This window comes from Tympanuchus pallidicinctus, unplaced genomic scaffold (assembly GCF_026119805.1).
Source record: "Tympanuchus pallidicinctus isolate F22 unplaced genomic scaffold, pur_lepc_1.0 scaffold26, whole genome shotgun sequence".
In the NCBI taxonomy this organism is placed as follows: domain Eukaryota; kingdom Metazoa; phylum Chordata; class Aves; order Galliformes; family Phasianidae; genus Tympanuchus; species Tympanuchus pallidicinctus.
Window position 1 is genome coordinate 4,390,018 of NW_026294743.1, and position 16,328 is coordinate 4,406,345.

Below are 16,328 nucleotides of genomic sequence, written 5' to 3' on the forward strand. Positions count from 1 at the left end.
CCTAAATGTTGAAAAGTTAAAGGATCATAAACACTGACAGGTGTAGTACTAAAGATACAATTAGGCAGAGCAGTTCAATATCCTTCTTCCCACACATCAGGGAGGAAAAACATTTTAAGTGAGTCTGCATATAAAAAGGGTATAAAATGAACCCTCAGGGAGGACAGAGTCACTGGAAAGAACCTGAACTCTTTGTATCCTTGTTCTCTGTGGAATAAATTGGGGAAATTCTCCCACCAGGGCCCTTTTCAGGCATTCAGGGAGCTCCACAGAGTATTATTCGTGAATTGTATCTGAAAAAAGTAATAATACAAAAGAGATGACTCTCTAGGATTTGAAGAATTTATTAAGAGTTGTAGGAGAACTCAGGGATGAAATATCCAATGGCAACACGTAACCTGTCACTCTGTTGTTCCTCTCTATGTGAAAATCAGAAGGTGTCAAATGGGATGTCGATCATGAAGAAAGGCTCCAGGGGCATCCAGCAAAATAAAATTAGACATCTGTTCTGGGTGAACAAGTAGGTATTGTAATAAGCAATCGAATTAATATCTACCTGAATAAATATGATCTAATTAGTGAGAGTTAACAAAGAACTTGGACTTGTTTGAAGAAGTCATTGACATGTAGATGAAAACGTCTAACTGATGCAGTCAACTTGGATTTCCAAAAGACTTGACAGAACTTATCAAAGTGTTTCAGAAAACTGAGCAAGATAAGACTGTTGCTGACATAAGAAGGAAGGCCTTGAAAGATGATTTGAAAGATTTGAACTCAACATAGACCATCACTGGATTTAAGTGCAAGTTCATTTTTTAACAGGAAGATCAATAGTGAAATTCCGTATGGTGTCTTTGTTGGGACCTGTACCATTATAGTCTTAAATCACAGGCTTGTAAAATAGCTTAAGTTGGGACCTTAAACACCATCTAGTTCCATCCCCCATGCCATGGTCAGCAATAACTCCCACTAGACCAAATGTTCCAAGGCCTCATCCAGCCTGGCCTTGGCCACTTGCACAGATGGGGCATCCACAGCTTCTGTGGGCAACCTGTTTCAGTGCTTCACCATCCTGTGAAGAATTTCTTCTTTACATCTAACCTAAACCTACTCTGTGACTTACAACCTTCTGGTTTAAAACCGTTACCCCTTGTCTTATCAGTGACCTGGAGGAGGGAAGTTATTGGTGAGGTGGCAAAGCTTTGCTGATGATAGGAGGTAATGCAGGATTGTAAGGGCAGATTGCAAGACGTTGTAAGACTGACTGTACAATAAAATGATGGGTGCACCTCAGTGTAGATAAAGGTAGGTAGAGTAGTACATCCAGGGAAGATGAATCCTATCTTCACTTCTTGGGTCATTTCTAAGTTGGCCTAAAGGTCTTCAGGAGCAATATCTTTTGGTTATGGTAGACAGTGTCATGAAAATACTGGCTTAGTAGAGAAAGAAGAAAAAAAGTTCTAGATTAGGATTTATTACTAAGCAAAGAGAGAACAAAATGGAAAGGATCATTGTGTTGCTGTTGGAGTCCATTTGTCACTGTAAAAATCCAAGGTTTGCATGCTTTTGAATACTGCATGCAGTTCTATCTTGAAAAGGCATGCTAGAACTAATAAATATTCTTGAGGTGATGATTAGTCACATACTGTGACTTCCATACAACATATGAGGAGCTCCACACGTGGAATCGTCAAAACTCTGGAAAGATACAACTGGGGAAATGTAAGAAGGTATCTGCAGAACTGAGAGACCTATAGAACAGAGGAGTGGCTTTTCACCTTCTCTGCCACTACAAGAATGATGTATACCAAAAGAAGTTGGTCAGAGCAAATCCTTGGAAGAGATGCTGTAGAGTGTACTAACTAGATAATCACATAACCTAACCTGAAAATGGTTGGAGGCTGGGAGGCCGTGAGTGTGTTTGCCCTGTTCTTGCTTTTCTGCTCAGAGCTCTGTGATAGATGGACCCATGGTCTGATCCAACACTGAAGTTTGTATGTAACTTTCTTACATCGAAGTCAGGGTTAAATAAATGAAGTTATTAACTGCTACAACACATTTGTAACTTTCAAGCTCCCCAAGTAATCATAACGTTACAGCAAGTTAGGGCTGGAAGAGGCCTTAAGAGTCAACTAATCCATCCCCTGTTCCATGGTTAGCAAAATCAATTACGTTCATGTCTTTACAGACAAATTTGTCTATCCTGTTCCCACAGCTTTCAGTGATGGAGACTCAACAGCTTCCATAAGCAATCTATTTAAAGTCTCACTATTCATACTATGAGAAAGATTTTTTTTTTCCTGTCTGACTGGAATCTAATCAGCTGTTGTTTGCTGTAAACCATTAGTTAACTGCAAGTCTGAGCTAAGATGAGAGGCGTCCTAGACTTCTGATGAATGTTGTCTAGTGACTTTAGTGACTCTGGAAATAGCCTGGAAGCAGGGCTGGTTTTCAATAGAGCTATCAGTTCGTTGTACTTTGCTTAATATGACCAAGCACAATTAGGATCCTTTTAAGGATTTTCAGGTTATTTTAATGTCTTATCTCTTTAGCATTTTTTTGGCCTCAGGGAATCAGAAAGCGTGCTTTCTAAACACAACGTGATTTGACTTCAGGGAGGGCGAGTTGAAAGGGGTGTCTTCAGAAAGAGCAGGACAAAAAGTGTTTGGTTGTTTGTTTTTTCAAGATGACTAAAAACCAGCATGTAGTATTTTATTGTTTTTTCTGCTCGTTTGTTTTTTGCTGTGGCATCTAAATGCTGGTTTTGCCAATAAATTTACTGAATTATGTGTGCTTGAGATTAAATGTCTGAACCGTCTTATGTGATTTTATTCATTTCACTTAAGCTCTTCTTGCCGGTGATCACTAATTCTGTTCCTTGTTTTCTGTGTACCAGACTTGAAAAGGGGCTTTTGATTAACAGAAATGCTAGGCACCTGCAAATCCTGCTGAATTGATGTGGGCTCATCTCATGATACGTGGTGTACCTTAAGTTGTCTAAAATACAACTTGAAAAAAAAATCAGCTCAAATTAGACATTTTAGCAAAAGATTTAAGCTTGATTTCTTTGTTTCAGTTTCCAGTTTCTAACATGAATGAGAGCACTATCCTCTCACTTGCCATAAACTGTGAAAAATAGTTTATTGGTACGTGAAGCACTCAGGAGTCATAGTGGTGGTCATTCCACGGAAACGAATGTCTAGGAACAGGGGTTTGAATTAGTAAATAGATGTGAGGTCATATGCAGAACAAGAAGGAAAAAATGTATTAAATAGCTGTTCACTGGTGAGCACTGACAATTCTGTGTACAGAAGGAAGCAAACATCCTGTGGAAAAATAGTTTGTGAGGGTGTATTTGAAGACTTCATCATGCAATGGATTACACAAGGAAGCCAAATAAAGATTGCACAAGTGCTTTGATTTTGGTGGTTTTAAATTCGTTGACTGCAAAGCTTTAACCTCACTGACATGCTTTTAATCCAAGTCTTCATGTATGCTAAATACACATGTGTTGGTAGATTGTCAACGATGGCAGACTCAGAAAGACAATGGCAATAGTAGTGGGCACTTTGGGATGAGGGGGAATACAGAGTGTGTCTCTTGCTTGAAGGCTGAACTTACATCAGTCCTACGAAAAAAAAAACCCAAAAAACAACACTGTGAAAAATGACCTTTTGTTTTGTTTCTCTGAAAACTAAGACTGAGTGAAAACCTTTATGTTTTAACATGATACTTGATTGGTTACGCCAAGGATTGTGGAACCATCATCAGTCTCCCACATGGAAAAGGATGAACAGTAGTGCTCCTTAGGTTCAGTCTCTCTTTCTGTCTCAGAAGATTCCAAGTGATCGTGTTCACTCTGGAACTCTTATAAATGGCTGACAGTTAACAGCAAATGCCTGGAAGAAAAAAAAAAAATTCCCTCAGCTGCTTCTTCATCAATAAAGCTGGGATTTGGTTTTACAGAGGAAAGATTTTCTGTTTGTTGCCTTGCTAATTCAAGCTGAATGGAAATGGGCAGCCTTTACTGAGGAGTGGGCTACTCAGTGTAAGAATGACTACATAAGTTTGAGTTGCTTCATGTATATTTATGGTGTAAGCCATGAGGAAACCCCCCCAGCATCTCTTTAGGAATTTTCCTTGCGTCCTTTCTTCTCTCTCTCTCTCTCTCTCCCCCTGATTTCCACCTTTCCATCCCAGTTACTGACCTGGGATCCTTTCTCCCCTTTGCCCTCTCAACTCACTGTTTCCATGGGCACCTACAGCTGCTACCTCTGGAACCAGATGCTCATAATAAAGAAAAGGTACACTGTGGCCTACCTGGATTACTTACCTTAGTTTTGCTTCCTAACCTAGGATGGTGTTTCAGTAACATTCCTCTAACAATGCCACTCCATGTAAATTCTGCCACTTCAACAACTGTTTCAATTTCTGCATGGATTGCATGTAAGGTAGCTGCCCAGGTGCTCTGGGAAGAAATGGGTGCAGAAAGGATGAATTATCCCTTAAAACTTGGTGTACATCTGTTTAGCCTTGTTGCTAATGACGAATGAAAGTCTTTGTGCTACCCAAAGAAAGAACAGAACCCAGCACTTGTAGTTCTGTTCACATGTTTGAAGCACAGACCTACAGTTTATATTCTTTTATATGAATGTTACCCTCAGTATAAATAGAAAGTAGTTTCTGAACTTGGACTAGAAAGTTAAGAGAAAATTTCTCTCCTGCATTTTGTGTGAAGCCGTCTGCTGAGCCTACAGTACCGTGCCAGTGTTAAGCTCTGCCTTCTCAAGGCTCTGAGAAGGCCTGTTAGCATTAACTTTGTGGATTTAGAGATGTTTACAGTCTGGAACCTCATTCAGATTTCTCTACTTGTAAAGCACATGCAGAAGCTTTGCTGTGATGGGCATTTTTTCCTTGGTTGGTGGGGCCACGTAAAATGCTCTGGTTTTACATTCTTGTGACCTATCTATACTCATAAGAGGACAGTGTGAGCCTTCTTTCTGCATCCTTTCCCCATGGTTTTTGTGTCTGGATTTAGTGGAGTGCTTAGGCGTGTGTATCTGGCATGTGTATCTCAGTCCATGTGGCAGTCCCGCTCTAATACCTCACTGAAGTGGAGCATTCAGTGTTGTTCACAACTGGAAAGACTTGGTACAAATTCTGACTTGGATTCCCCATGTTCTGCCACCCGAATAGCATAGAACTACTGGCAGGCATGTAGATCTGAGAGTGCTTCAGGTTTTTGTATTTCCACAGCCATCACTTCCTGCAGTCTGCCTTAGAGCCCCGACTTCTGCAATTTTAACTAGCTTTCCGATTTTCTTTGTTGCTTCCCCTTCCCCCCTCATTGTTTTGCTCTCCTGTTCCTTTTCAACCTCGATGACTTTTCTTTAACTATTTAGAGCAACTTCTTTTGCTCCAGCCTCAGTTCATTGCTGGAAGGATTCCTGCAGCTCCAGCTCTCTGACAGCAGCAATTCATGGCCACTCCAGCTGTCCTGAGAATGTTAGCCATGCTGCCACACTGCACTTGGATTTCACTGATGCATTTGTGGAGGTCTTGGGGTTTTGTTTTTAATCAACCCTCAATTATATGGCTTTTCTTCTAACTGCTCTGGAGATGACATTATTATTCTCTTTGGCCTACAGTTGTATTAGGCAACGTGCACTTAAATAGCTTACTGTAGTAAGTGAAGTACATCTGATGTGCTCACTGTATCCTGGAGAAACTTCACCAGAAATTTTTGAAGTGCTTTTTTGTGATATAAGAAAGCTTCATCCGTTCCCAAAAGGCATCTGTTGTCTGGCTTCCAAAGTTACTGTACTCAGTGGGCACCTGAGCTGTTGATGCTAGGCTGGCCTTGCAGCAGATGCCAGTGTCACCATGGCACCCATTGACTTACACCGTTTAATTATGGTAAGAGCTCTCAGCAAGGTTTCTACCAGGCAGTGGCTCTGAAAGTCACTCTGCTGCCCGTGGTGGTTTGAAACTTGCTGCCCCAAAGCAGCAGTTTGCAACCTGTATGAGAGCACCAGCACTTCTGGCACAGCAGGGATCAGCTTTATCCTCAGGGTACTTTTAACGTTGCCCATCTACTGGATAGCCCGTAGCTCGGCTGACAAAGGGGAAGTGGTTTCAGTGTGTTGCTCTGCAAATACGTATTTTCTAGTGATGTATGGAGCTCCTCCCGTTGATATGACTAGCTGGGTTATCTGTGGGGCTTTACTTGTTCTGAAGCCGCTATTGATTAAATGCTGAGATGGTTTTTTTTTTTAGAAGCTGTCATTGGAACATGCTTAGGCTGCATTTGCTGTCAGCTTAGCAGTCATGTTGCTGCATCTTCCTCTGAATTCCTCTCCCAGCTGGGCTCTTTCATTTCTTAGCATTAAAATAGATTCTTCCTAATTAGACAGATCTCTGTCATGATAATCATCTTGAGAACGTATGCTGTATATTCATATTGCGTCTCTTTTCACAGATCAGGCCCATGCTTTGTAATTTTTCAGAATCGTAACTGACTGAACAGATCCTTTACCAGGCAATCATCTCCCGTAACCCTCAATTAGTGCCCTGCCAACCGATACTGGCAGGCATCGGCGAGTGCACCATACATCCCTCAGCCCTTGGGAATGGATATAGTTCCCCAAACAGCAGATTTCGGCTGTAGTGTTTCAGGAGCCTCAGCGTTAGCATCCTTAAATAAAAGCGACCCAAAACCAAAGGGTGAAACCTCCCGGCTATTGCGCTATTTTACAATTGCCATTGAGCTTCCAGCACCGAGCTCCGGCTACCGCAAAACTTCGCCGTTCCGCTCGTCCGCCCTGAAGGCACGGCGCCGAGCCAGGAGCGGGACCCGGAGATCCCCGTGGGTCCCCGCCGCTCCGTGGGGTGCCGGTGCTCGGCGCACGGCGGGCTGCAGGGGGCACTGCGGGGAGCTCCGGAGCGGCGGGGCTGAGCTCAGCTACTCGGCCGCTGCCGGGGAGAGTTCGGGGGGGAGAAGGGGAACGAGCCCGCGTGCCCCCGCCGGCCTCGCGAGGCGCTCATTGCCGATCGGTGTCAGTTGCCCGCTGGTAAGGATTTGGTCTGCTCGTGGCCGGGAGCTGTCGCAATAGGAACGCGATAAAAGCCAACTTGGAGGCTGCCGAGGAGACAAAGGCGGCTTTTTGCCGTTGTCGGGAGCTCGGAAGCCGTGCCCTGTGCCAGCGTGCAGCGGTACAAACGGGGACGGCGTAGGTCAGCTCCACGCCCGGTGCGTGAGTTCCCACTTCTCCCTGTTTCCAGCGGCGCGTTCCAGCACAGGGGTGTCCCCAAGAGACGGGGCTCGGCTTCACGCGTCTCTGTTCAACAAGGAGTTGGCAAACACCGGCTGACACTTTGAACGCGAGAGCCGTGCGTCTGCCGAGCGCTCCAGCCGCTGCCGTCCGGTTGCGGGCGGCCCGGCAGCGCTCCCCGCCGCATCGAACGCAGAAGTTCGGCGGGCTCGAGCCGCTCGCTTCTCGCCGTTCGTTATGCAGCGGTTTACGCCGGAGGGAAACGCGGCGTGCCCCCCCGCGGGGCCGCTGGCAACGCGGGCTCGGGGCCGCCGCTCTGGGCATGGCGGGGAGGGGGGCCGAGCGGGGCGGCAGGTGGCGGCCGTGCCGAGTCGCGCGGCGCCGGGGGGCCCGGCCGCGTCCGCTCCCGCTGGGCGGCGTCCGCGCCGGGTTTTGCACCTTGTCCCCGGGTCTGCCTCCCGGCCCGGGGAGCCGCGCCGTGCGCCGAGCGCTGCCGCCCTGTATCACTCCGCTGGCACGGAGGGGAGGAGGAGGAGAAGAGGAGGTGGAGAAGGAGGAGGAGGAGGAGGGCCCTCGATCATTGTGGCGGCGGCGGAGCGCGGCGCCCGGCTGTGTGAGCGCGGCGCTCCGCACGGGCTCGGCGGCTCCGCTCTCCCCGGCGCGGCCCCGGCTCGTGCATGTGCGGGCCGGCCGCGGGCCGAGGCGTGCCGCTGGGTTCCCGTTGCCATGCGGCCCGGCAGCGCGAGTACTTTGCGAGCGCGGCGCGGCACGAGAGCCCAAACTTTTCTCTAGGAGGAACGTACAATGAGCGAGCGGCCGTGCCCGCCCCTGGGTGCCGGGGCGCGCGAGTGAGTGTGCGGCGTGTGCACGGCGCGTGCGAGCGTGGGCGCGTGCGGAGTCCCCGCGTGTGCGTGTGCCGTCCCCGCGTGCGCGCGTGTGTGCGTGCGGAGGGGCGCGTGTTCCCCTCACCCATGGGGAGCGCGGGCTCTGGGAGCGACCTCCGGCGGCCCCGCGGAGCCGCTCTGGGCACCACGGATCGCGGAGGAGCCGCGGGAGGCGAAGAGCCGCGCTGAGCCCCGGAGTTGGCCGCCGCCGCCGCCGCTCAGTTGTTGCGCCGCTTCCCGGCGGTCACCCCCGGCACCTTCCCCGCTCGCCGCACCCCCTCCCACCCCCCCGCCGCGCTCCGCTTCTTCTCCTCCTTCATGTTTTGGAGCTCCTCGAGGGGGATTGGCTGGGGGCGAGCAGCAGCGCTCGCCGGGGATCGCCGCTTCCCCGCTACATGCCGGTGCCCCCCCCGCCCCGCGGGGCTGTGAGCGGGACCCCGCGGGGGGCAGCGCGCCGAGTTCCTCAGGAGCGGCGCGCGCGGGGCCGGGCATGGGGGATTTCGCGGCCCCGGCCGCCAACGGCAGCAGCGTCTGCATCAACGCCGGCCTCGGCGGAGGGCTCGCCGGGGCCGGGGCCGGCGGCAGCGGCGGCGTCCCCAAGCACAGCACGGTGGTGGAGCGGCTGCGGCAGCGCATCGAGGGCTGCCGGCGGCACCATGTCAGCTGTGAAAGCCGCTACCAGCAGGCGCAGGCGGAGCAGCTGGAGCTGGAGCGCAGGGACACCGTGAGCCTCTACCAGAGGACGCTGGAGCAACGGGCCAAGAAGACGGGCGCGGGCGGCAAGCAGCCGCCGCCGAGCAAGCAGCCGCAGGACGCCGAGCCCGCCGCGGCCGAGCAGCGCAACCACACGCTGATCATGGTAAGGGCCGCTCGGGGGGCGCGGCGCGGCGGGAGGACAAACTTTTTCCCCGGCTCCTCCGGCGGGGGGGTTGGGAGAGGGACCGCGTCGCCGCGGGCCGGAGCCGTGCTTGGGGACGGTGCGAGCTGCCCGCCTGCGAGCCGGGGGCTCTCGGGGCGAGCGGCAGCCGGCGCTCGGGCGCTGCCTAAAGTTTCCTCGGGTTTTAAGGAGCTCGGCGAGGAGCGGAGGGGGGGGGGCAGGGGGCGGAGGCTGAGCCGGTCGGAGCGCGGCTGCGAGTAGGAAGCGGAGTTTCCCACTCCCAGCCTGCGCCGATGATGAATAATAAGAGGCGGCGCGGGGGGAGCGGGGCTGCCGGCCGCGGCCGCACGGGGAGCGGTGGCCGCGCGTTCCTTCTGCCGTGTGTGTCCCGACGCGTCCCCGCACCGTGCTGCCCGGGGGCGGGCGGCCGCTCGCCGTCTGCCGGGCGCACAATGGGCGGCGGGGGGAGGAGGATGAGGAGGAGGAGAAAGAGGAGGAGAGAAAGGCAGGCGGCGGCGCGCCTTCCGAGCGCCGCACGTCCCTCCCGCGGACCCTCCCTCGCCCATCCCGGGCCGAGCCGAGCTCGGCTCCCGGCGCCCCGGCGGCGGCGGCACCTTCCTTCCCCCCGTCCCTCCCCGCGGCCCCGCTTTGTCTGCCCGTTCCGACGCGCGGGGGGCGGGGGTGGCTCCGCCGGCGGCAGACAAAAGCTCCGCGCTGCTCCCGCAGCCTCCCGCCCCTCGGCCGCCTCCCGGCCTCTCCCCGGGGGCCCGGCTCGGCCCGGCCGCGTAGGGGCAGGGCGCAGCGGCGACCACACAAAGTGGGGGAGGAGGGAGTCCGCTCGCAGGAAGCGGAGAAGCCTCCCGCTGACATCTCGCCGCTCCCCTGCCGCTGCCGTGGAGGCACGGCCGTTCCGACTAACCGCGGGGCTGCGAGCGTTCTGCCGGCTCCGGGCCGTGCCCTTCACGGTCCCGGCCCCGCAGCGCTGCCGGATTGCCGTTGGGCACTTCGAGGGTCGGTCCTTCTCCCTGCGTCTGGGCGGGCGGGCTGCCGTGCTAAAGTTGTGGGGACCGACGGGACGACGCGGGTACGCCGTCCGCGTTCGTTTGCTTCGCGTGGGGAAGGAAAGTCGAGGAGCTGAGAGCAGCCCCGCTTAGCGATAGTTGGCAGAGATCCGGTAATTGCACGGCGGCGGTGTGCCGTGTGTAGGTACGGGATGTGCACGGACCTTTCGCGTTGGGGAGGAGCGATTCCAACCCTTGATCAAACCAGACCCCTTTCCAGCGACCGCTCTGTTTATATGGATGTGCGTTGTAGAAAAATATGAAAGTATAATGTGCTCTTTACACTTGTAGAATGTTAATTATGACTTCTGTCTCATCTGAGAGCATTAAGGAACATTCACTGGCACGTGAAGTTTATACTTCAAGCCTGGGAAGTTGCTTCTTTCAAAGCAACAGAAAGATACTTAATTTGAAACCTTTGTGCTTTTTAGTAGTACAATAAACCTAAAGCAAGAAGAAAACCAAAGCGGAGAGTTCCTGGTGTCCAGCTGTCAAAAGTTTGCAAAGAAGTTTCACAATGTAAATGCGTTGGGATTCTTATTTAGCAAACCAGTTTTGTGTTTCTTATTTTCTTTTGCCTTGGCCTAACACCAGCCTGTGCGTTGGGCTTTTCTCCCTTCTTGCTTAGGTAGGCGAGGGCAGGGAGGGTTGCTGAGTGCATTCACTTCCATGAGGGCTGGGGAGCCACAGGGCAGTGCTCGCTCCCGAGATTCACTGAGGTACCTATTGAATCCTAGGTACCTGATCGAATCGTAGAACCGTGAACATTGGACAAGATCACTAAGATCATCAGCCATCACCACCAGTGCTGCCTGCTCATCACATCCCTCAATGCCACGTCCACGTGGTTCTTGAAGAGCTGACTCTGCCACATCCCTTGGCAGCTGTGCCACTGCTCTTTTAGAGCAGAACTGTTTAGGACCCCATGTGAACCAGTAAGTGGTTCTCACTGGCAGCCCTTTTTGGGAAGGGATGTAGGAGCATGGGCTTGGCTGTGTCTTGTGAGCTGCTGATCTACTCTGAATTTGCACCTTGCCATAGACCAAGTTTTTGCTGGATGAATTTTGAAAGACATGAACTGCTAGCTGGTTTAGTCTTTCCCATTTGAGGAGAGCAGTGAATCTCAGAACTTGTTTGTGCCCCTACAGGCATTGACTGGGATGTGCCCCAAAATCCAAGCTGTTTATATATAGCTGGGAGAACTTTTTTTTTTTTTTTATTTCCAGTCCAACCTGGCAAAAGCCACAGTTGTTCTCTGTGTTTTTGTGTTGGGTTATTAGAATGTCATACCAGCGAGGTTGTGAAGGAAGCATTGGGAACATTTGCAGGCCATCCAAAACTCTGCTGGTTCCAGGAAACATCAACGCATGATTTCAGTGCTTGGGAGTTAATCTGTCTTTGCGTTTGCAGCTCTAAGTGCGAGAGTCTTCTGGCTTTGCATCCACAGTATTGTGTGAATGTGGCCCAGAGGCTGTATGTGTGTGTATGTATACGATATAAACAGCACGTGTTTAGCATACAGTAGTGTATGTAAGATGTATGTTGCCAAATTAAACTACCTACGTCCTATCCCCGGCTCTGCTCTTCTGTGCAGTCTTGTCATTTATTTTTGTCCAATGAAGCACAGCTTTGGTAATTACCACACTGACCTTCTGATGCGCCTATATTTGCATCTGAGCTGTGCCACAATGTATAAAGGGACTGGAGCTACTTTTTCCTCTTTCAAAGGCTCTTCAACACTTTTCTTTTTTAGCATCATGATAGGCTCGATAGCCACTGTGTCGGATTGACCGTGTATAACCCTGAAAGAAAAATGATTTTTAAACACCGTAAAACGTTATTTAGATCACAGAAATTCGTGATGGAAGTTAACTGACCTATTAGATCATCCTTTCTGTTCCCCTGCCAGGGCACACTATGCCAGTTCGGAGTTGGTTGAAAGTTGGAGAAAACACAGCTGGCAAACGCAGTGTTTTCCGTCAGTGCTCTTTTACCCACCCTGGGCTAATGCACAGCCTCATGGAAGCGGATGGTCACATCCCTCCTACCTGTGAGAAGGGAGATGGGCAGAGCAGTGCCTTTAGCTTGGTCGGTATAGGCACGGAATGACGTGTTTGGAATTTCAGCCATCTGGCTGTATCTGCTCCTTGTTGGCAGATGTTCCGCCCCAGGAAAGCGGTTACCCTTTTTGTTGCTTCCTTTCTGTTGGAGGGGGTATCCCCCGTGAAATAAGCAACTTCTTCGTGTGTCTTAGTGATGAGACTGAGCGTCAAGTGATGCCATTGGTCCTGTAGGCAGTTTCTTACAGCTCACATGTGCTGTATGTGTTGGCCACCTGTGTGTGTGTTCACGCATCTGCGCACAGTTCTCGTGCTTCTCACGTAGCATTGCTGTGCAGCTTCTGTACAGGTGCTCAGGGGTTCATCAGCTGCTCTACAGGAAAGGTCTGTTTCTCCATCATTGCAAAAAGGTGAAAGGAAAGATATTTTTCAGATGTTTCTTGTTTTCCACAAGAGGTAATAGTGTGGCCCTTACTCATGCCGGATGATGAAGTGGAATTAAGCATCTCTGCAGTTAGTGAGCCGTGCCTGAGCTTGTTTGCATGGGGGTAAGGTTGGTGGTGAACACAGAATTGGGATGACACCAGAGTTAAATCCCAGGCCAACAACACTCCTCCTCTCATATGCCTCATGGAAGGAGTCATCCTGTAACCCTTTTTATTTTGCTCTTCCTCTGAGGGTGGATCTCTGTGTCTTTCCACAGCCTCTCCCATTTCAGTTCTCCTTTCCATAGCAACTCGTGCTTGGTGCTCCTGTGTGATTCTTGTCCTTTAGGGTGAGGAGTTTCTGTGCTGACCTCCTTTTGCAGCTCATCAGCACAATAGGTTTCAGCTCAGCAAATGGAAAGGAATAGAGACACTCTTCACTGCAAGCCCCGCCAGCCTCTAGTGACCTTTATGTGTTTTGAATGCAACCGTGTCTGTTAAAGAGCTAGCGGGTTGGGCCTGAATGAGCCATATCTGGAGCAGGGAAAGTTGTGTCTTGACACAGTGAGCGCTCGCAGTGAGATCTACCTTCAGCTTGGCCAAACAGCAGGGTGCGAAGTCCTGCCCTGAAGTCTGAGGCCTGGCGGAGTTCAGGAGGAAAGACTTTGGCTGGAACTCGTCCAAAACTATTCTGCTGGTGGAGCCAAAAACATTAACACGTGTTGATAACAGTTGATTGCGTTTAGGCGATCCTAAGTTTGTGCACACTTGACCAACGTGTCACAAGTAGCTTGAGCTGGCGTAAGTGGGAACTGCAGCCACCGAGGAGGTCTCATCTGGGGTGAGTGGCTGTGTTCTCTGGTTGCCCCTCCTTTGCGCATGGAGCTTCCCGGTCAGCGGGTTCACCAAGCAGGTAGGGAGGATGGAATTTATTTATTTTTTCCTTTTGTTCTGGGATGGCTTTCAGCTGGATCAGGTCCATGGTTTGTTTGACTGTCCCTCCCATGGGCAGCGCAGTCTTACAACACCTTAATCCTGCTGTGAAACTTTGCCCTTATCCCAGGACAAACACGTGGGATGTTAGTTAAAGCGTGCCTACCTGCTCGCACACCCTTTTTGTCAGGGCTCAGTAACCTCTGGGAAGGGGCGACCGATCCTGTCCCTTAATACAAGCGAGGGATGAGAGAGCACTGTGAGAAGCAGCAAAGGAGTCGTAGTTCATTTTTCCTTAACCACTCACACGTATGTGCCATTTGGTTGCATATTACTCCAATATGTATAATTCATGTGGGAGATGTGCTTGGATTAGCAGGGGCTTAAGGACAGGTCTGACAGCCAGGAACTGCTGACAGAAGTCCTTCAAGTGTTCAGTCTGCTCAATTGAAATGTGAGGTTCAGACTCAGGCTGGAGCTGGGAACCTGTAGTCAGTTTTCCAGCCTGAGATCTCGCTGTTCAGATAAACAACACGCTTGCATGTTCAGTGGGAATTTAGGAGCTTTAGCAGTTTGAAATATTTATTTTCCTAGTTTGTCTAAGATGGTGAGTCATAAAATTGTATAATTTTGATTCCCCTTTTGTTTCCCCCTCACGTACTTCAGGTGCACAGCGTTTGCAGTCTGCTCGTTTGCTTTTGGAATATTTGCAACCCAGTTATACTGGGGTTAGAAATAAATGTGTTTTTAAACTTGTGGTGGTTAGTAAGATAGCAGCTACTGAATATTTTTTTGCCTACAGGAAGGGGCTGAGCTGCTCTCTTTCAAGACTTCCCACTTTCAGATTGATTTTGGTTGCCATCACGTCCAGTGTAACCGTAAGGAGATGTGAATACTTGAAACTTAGCTGACCTGTGAGAAAGAGAAGTGTGTCTGCCTGTAATCTCCTTGTGTTTTCTGTAGTTTTCTCTGACTGTTAAGGCTAATGCTGAAGTGCTGTTGGTAGAGAAGAAGATCCGTTGCTTTTTGCTTGTTGTCAGTTCAGCATAATCGCAGCACGCAGGGAGTGGAAAAGAGGTTTGAATTCATGACTTTTGGAATAACTAGGCTAATAAGCAGGAAGACCAACAACTCTCCTATTTTCCTTCCTGTATTTTTTATCGTGGCCACTTTGTACAAGGTTTTCAAATAGGGCTGTATACAGTTCTGCAAGGTCCTTGCTTCTCAGCAGTTGCATCTTGGAGGAGTGAACCAAAGCTGCTGGGATATGGCTGGATGTGGCCCAGGGCAGCCTGGTCTGGTGGTTGAGGACCCTGCACATAGCAGGGAATTGAAACTGGATGATCGTTGCGGTCCTTTTCAACCCAGGCCATTCCGTGATTCTGTGAGTTGCTTTTTAACTGGTCAGAGCTGGGGGCTCTTGGGCTCTGCCTCTTTGGTGCAGGTTTCCTGCATTGTTTTTATGCCACTTCAGAAAATCTCAAGCCTGCTCAGAAGGCCATTGGATGCTGTGCACATAGGTGAGGAGCAGAGTTGGTGCCCAGCCTTATTCTTCCCCTGCACTTATCACAAGCAGTCAGTATGACTGTACATGCGTGTTTCCATAAACCAGCACATGTACCCATATGGCAGCTTTTAGACTGTGCTTTAAAAGACAAAGTAAAAGGATTTATGCTGCAAGGATTTGTAAGGGTGGAGGGTGACCAGTGATCGGTTCTGAGGGCGGAAGGGGATGTACTAATCAGATAAGAAAAACCCCTGATAGGCATCCATTTTCTATATTTTCAGCTTTCTTTCTCTTTCCTTTGGCTCGTATCTGGTCCACAGTGGTATTTTGGCACTTCTTCATTGTGTTTAATCTAAGGGAGGAAGGGAGTTGGTTATGGCAGATGAGAGATTGGGAGAGTTATGGAAGGTATTGGAGTTTTTTAATCATTTACATTTCCTTGTAATAAGGAGGATAGAGCAGCACTTAGCCAAGAGAGAAATTGCAGCATTTCCTGCCACTTCTGTTTATGCAGAGTTTTGTGGTTACATATGCTCTAGTATTTGAGAAAATGACTTAAAAATATATCTTAGCTGGCAGTCGTCATCTTTGGGCTGCTGAAAGGATTGTTGCATTTCAGCTGTGATTTTCGCTGTTGCTCATTTTTGTCTCTGAGACTGGTGCCTGTTGTTATGATTTCTCTGGGTTGCATTCCAGCGCATAAGTGAAAACTGTTACAAGCATTAAATGACCAATTCTTAACAATGCTTTTGGCAAGCAGAGTCTCTTTTCATTGCATGTAGTTCTGGTTCTCACTGGAGCAGGTAATGGACCTTTGAAGGTGGACTCCTACTTTTGGTGGTAGACCTCTCTGGTGGATGACAGCCACGTCGTTTGGGCTCCTGGTTGGCTGAAGCACTGCGGCTTGTAGCACATGGCTGCATACTGAGTAGTGGTTCCAAGAAATCTGTAGATCCTATCTGTTTTTCTACTATGATGACATAAATAATTTGTGCTAACGAGTTTGTAGGCTGGAAGATTGTTTCAAGTCTGGATTGCTGCAGTTCTGAAAATTCATCTTAGAGAATTTGACTTAATGTTTTTTCGTCCAGAGAAGCTGTCTGGGTTTCTCTAAGGCTTTGAATATACTTTCTACCTAATGTGAAACAGAAAAAAAATATTTTTTTTTTCTCCTTCGTTTCACTGTTAAAAGCTTTCTACCTTTATATTTTCAACACTGCCTATCTTGGTCACACTTTCGTTGCCAGCAGTGGATAGTGATAATGGAGGTTAGTGAACGCAGGATAGCAAAAACAAAACTGAGTTCAGCC

At 49.7% G+C, this 16,328-nt stretch overlaps 1 protein-coding gene across 6 annotated transcripts in view; it reads left to right on the forward strand.

Annotated features, from left to right (window-relative positions):
- The window catches only part of MAML3 (mastermind like transcriptional coactivator 3), a 242,708-nt gene that overhangs the window by 36,238 nt on the left and 190,142 nt on the right, over positions 1-16,328 (forward strand). For 2 of the 6 annotated variants that reach the window (XM_052690042.1, XM_052690043.1), the window contains exon 1: positions 8,631-9,014. The exons of the other annotated variants lie outside the window; for them this stretch is intronic. In XM_052690042.1, the coding sequence (XP_052546002.1) occupies positions 8,646-9,014 (369 nt within the window). In that variant the 5' untranslated portion in view covers positions 8,631-8,645. Of the gene's footprint in view, positions 1-8,630; positions 9,015-16,328 lie in introns of those variants that run through there. 6 annotated transcript variants of the gene reach the window in all.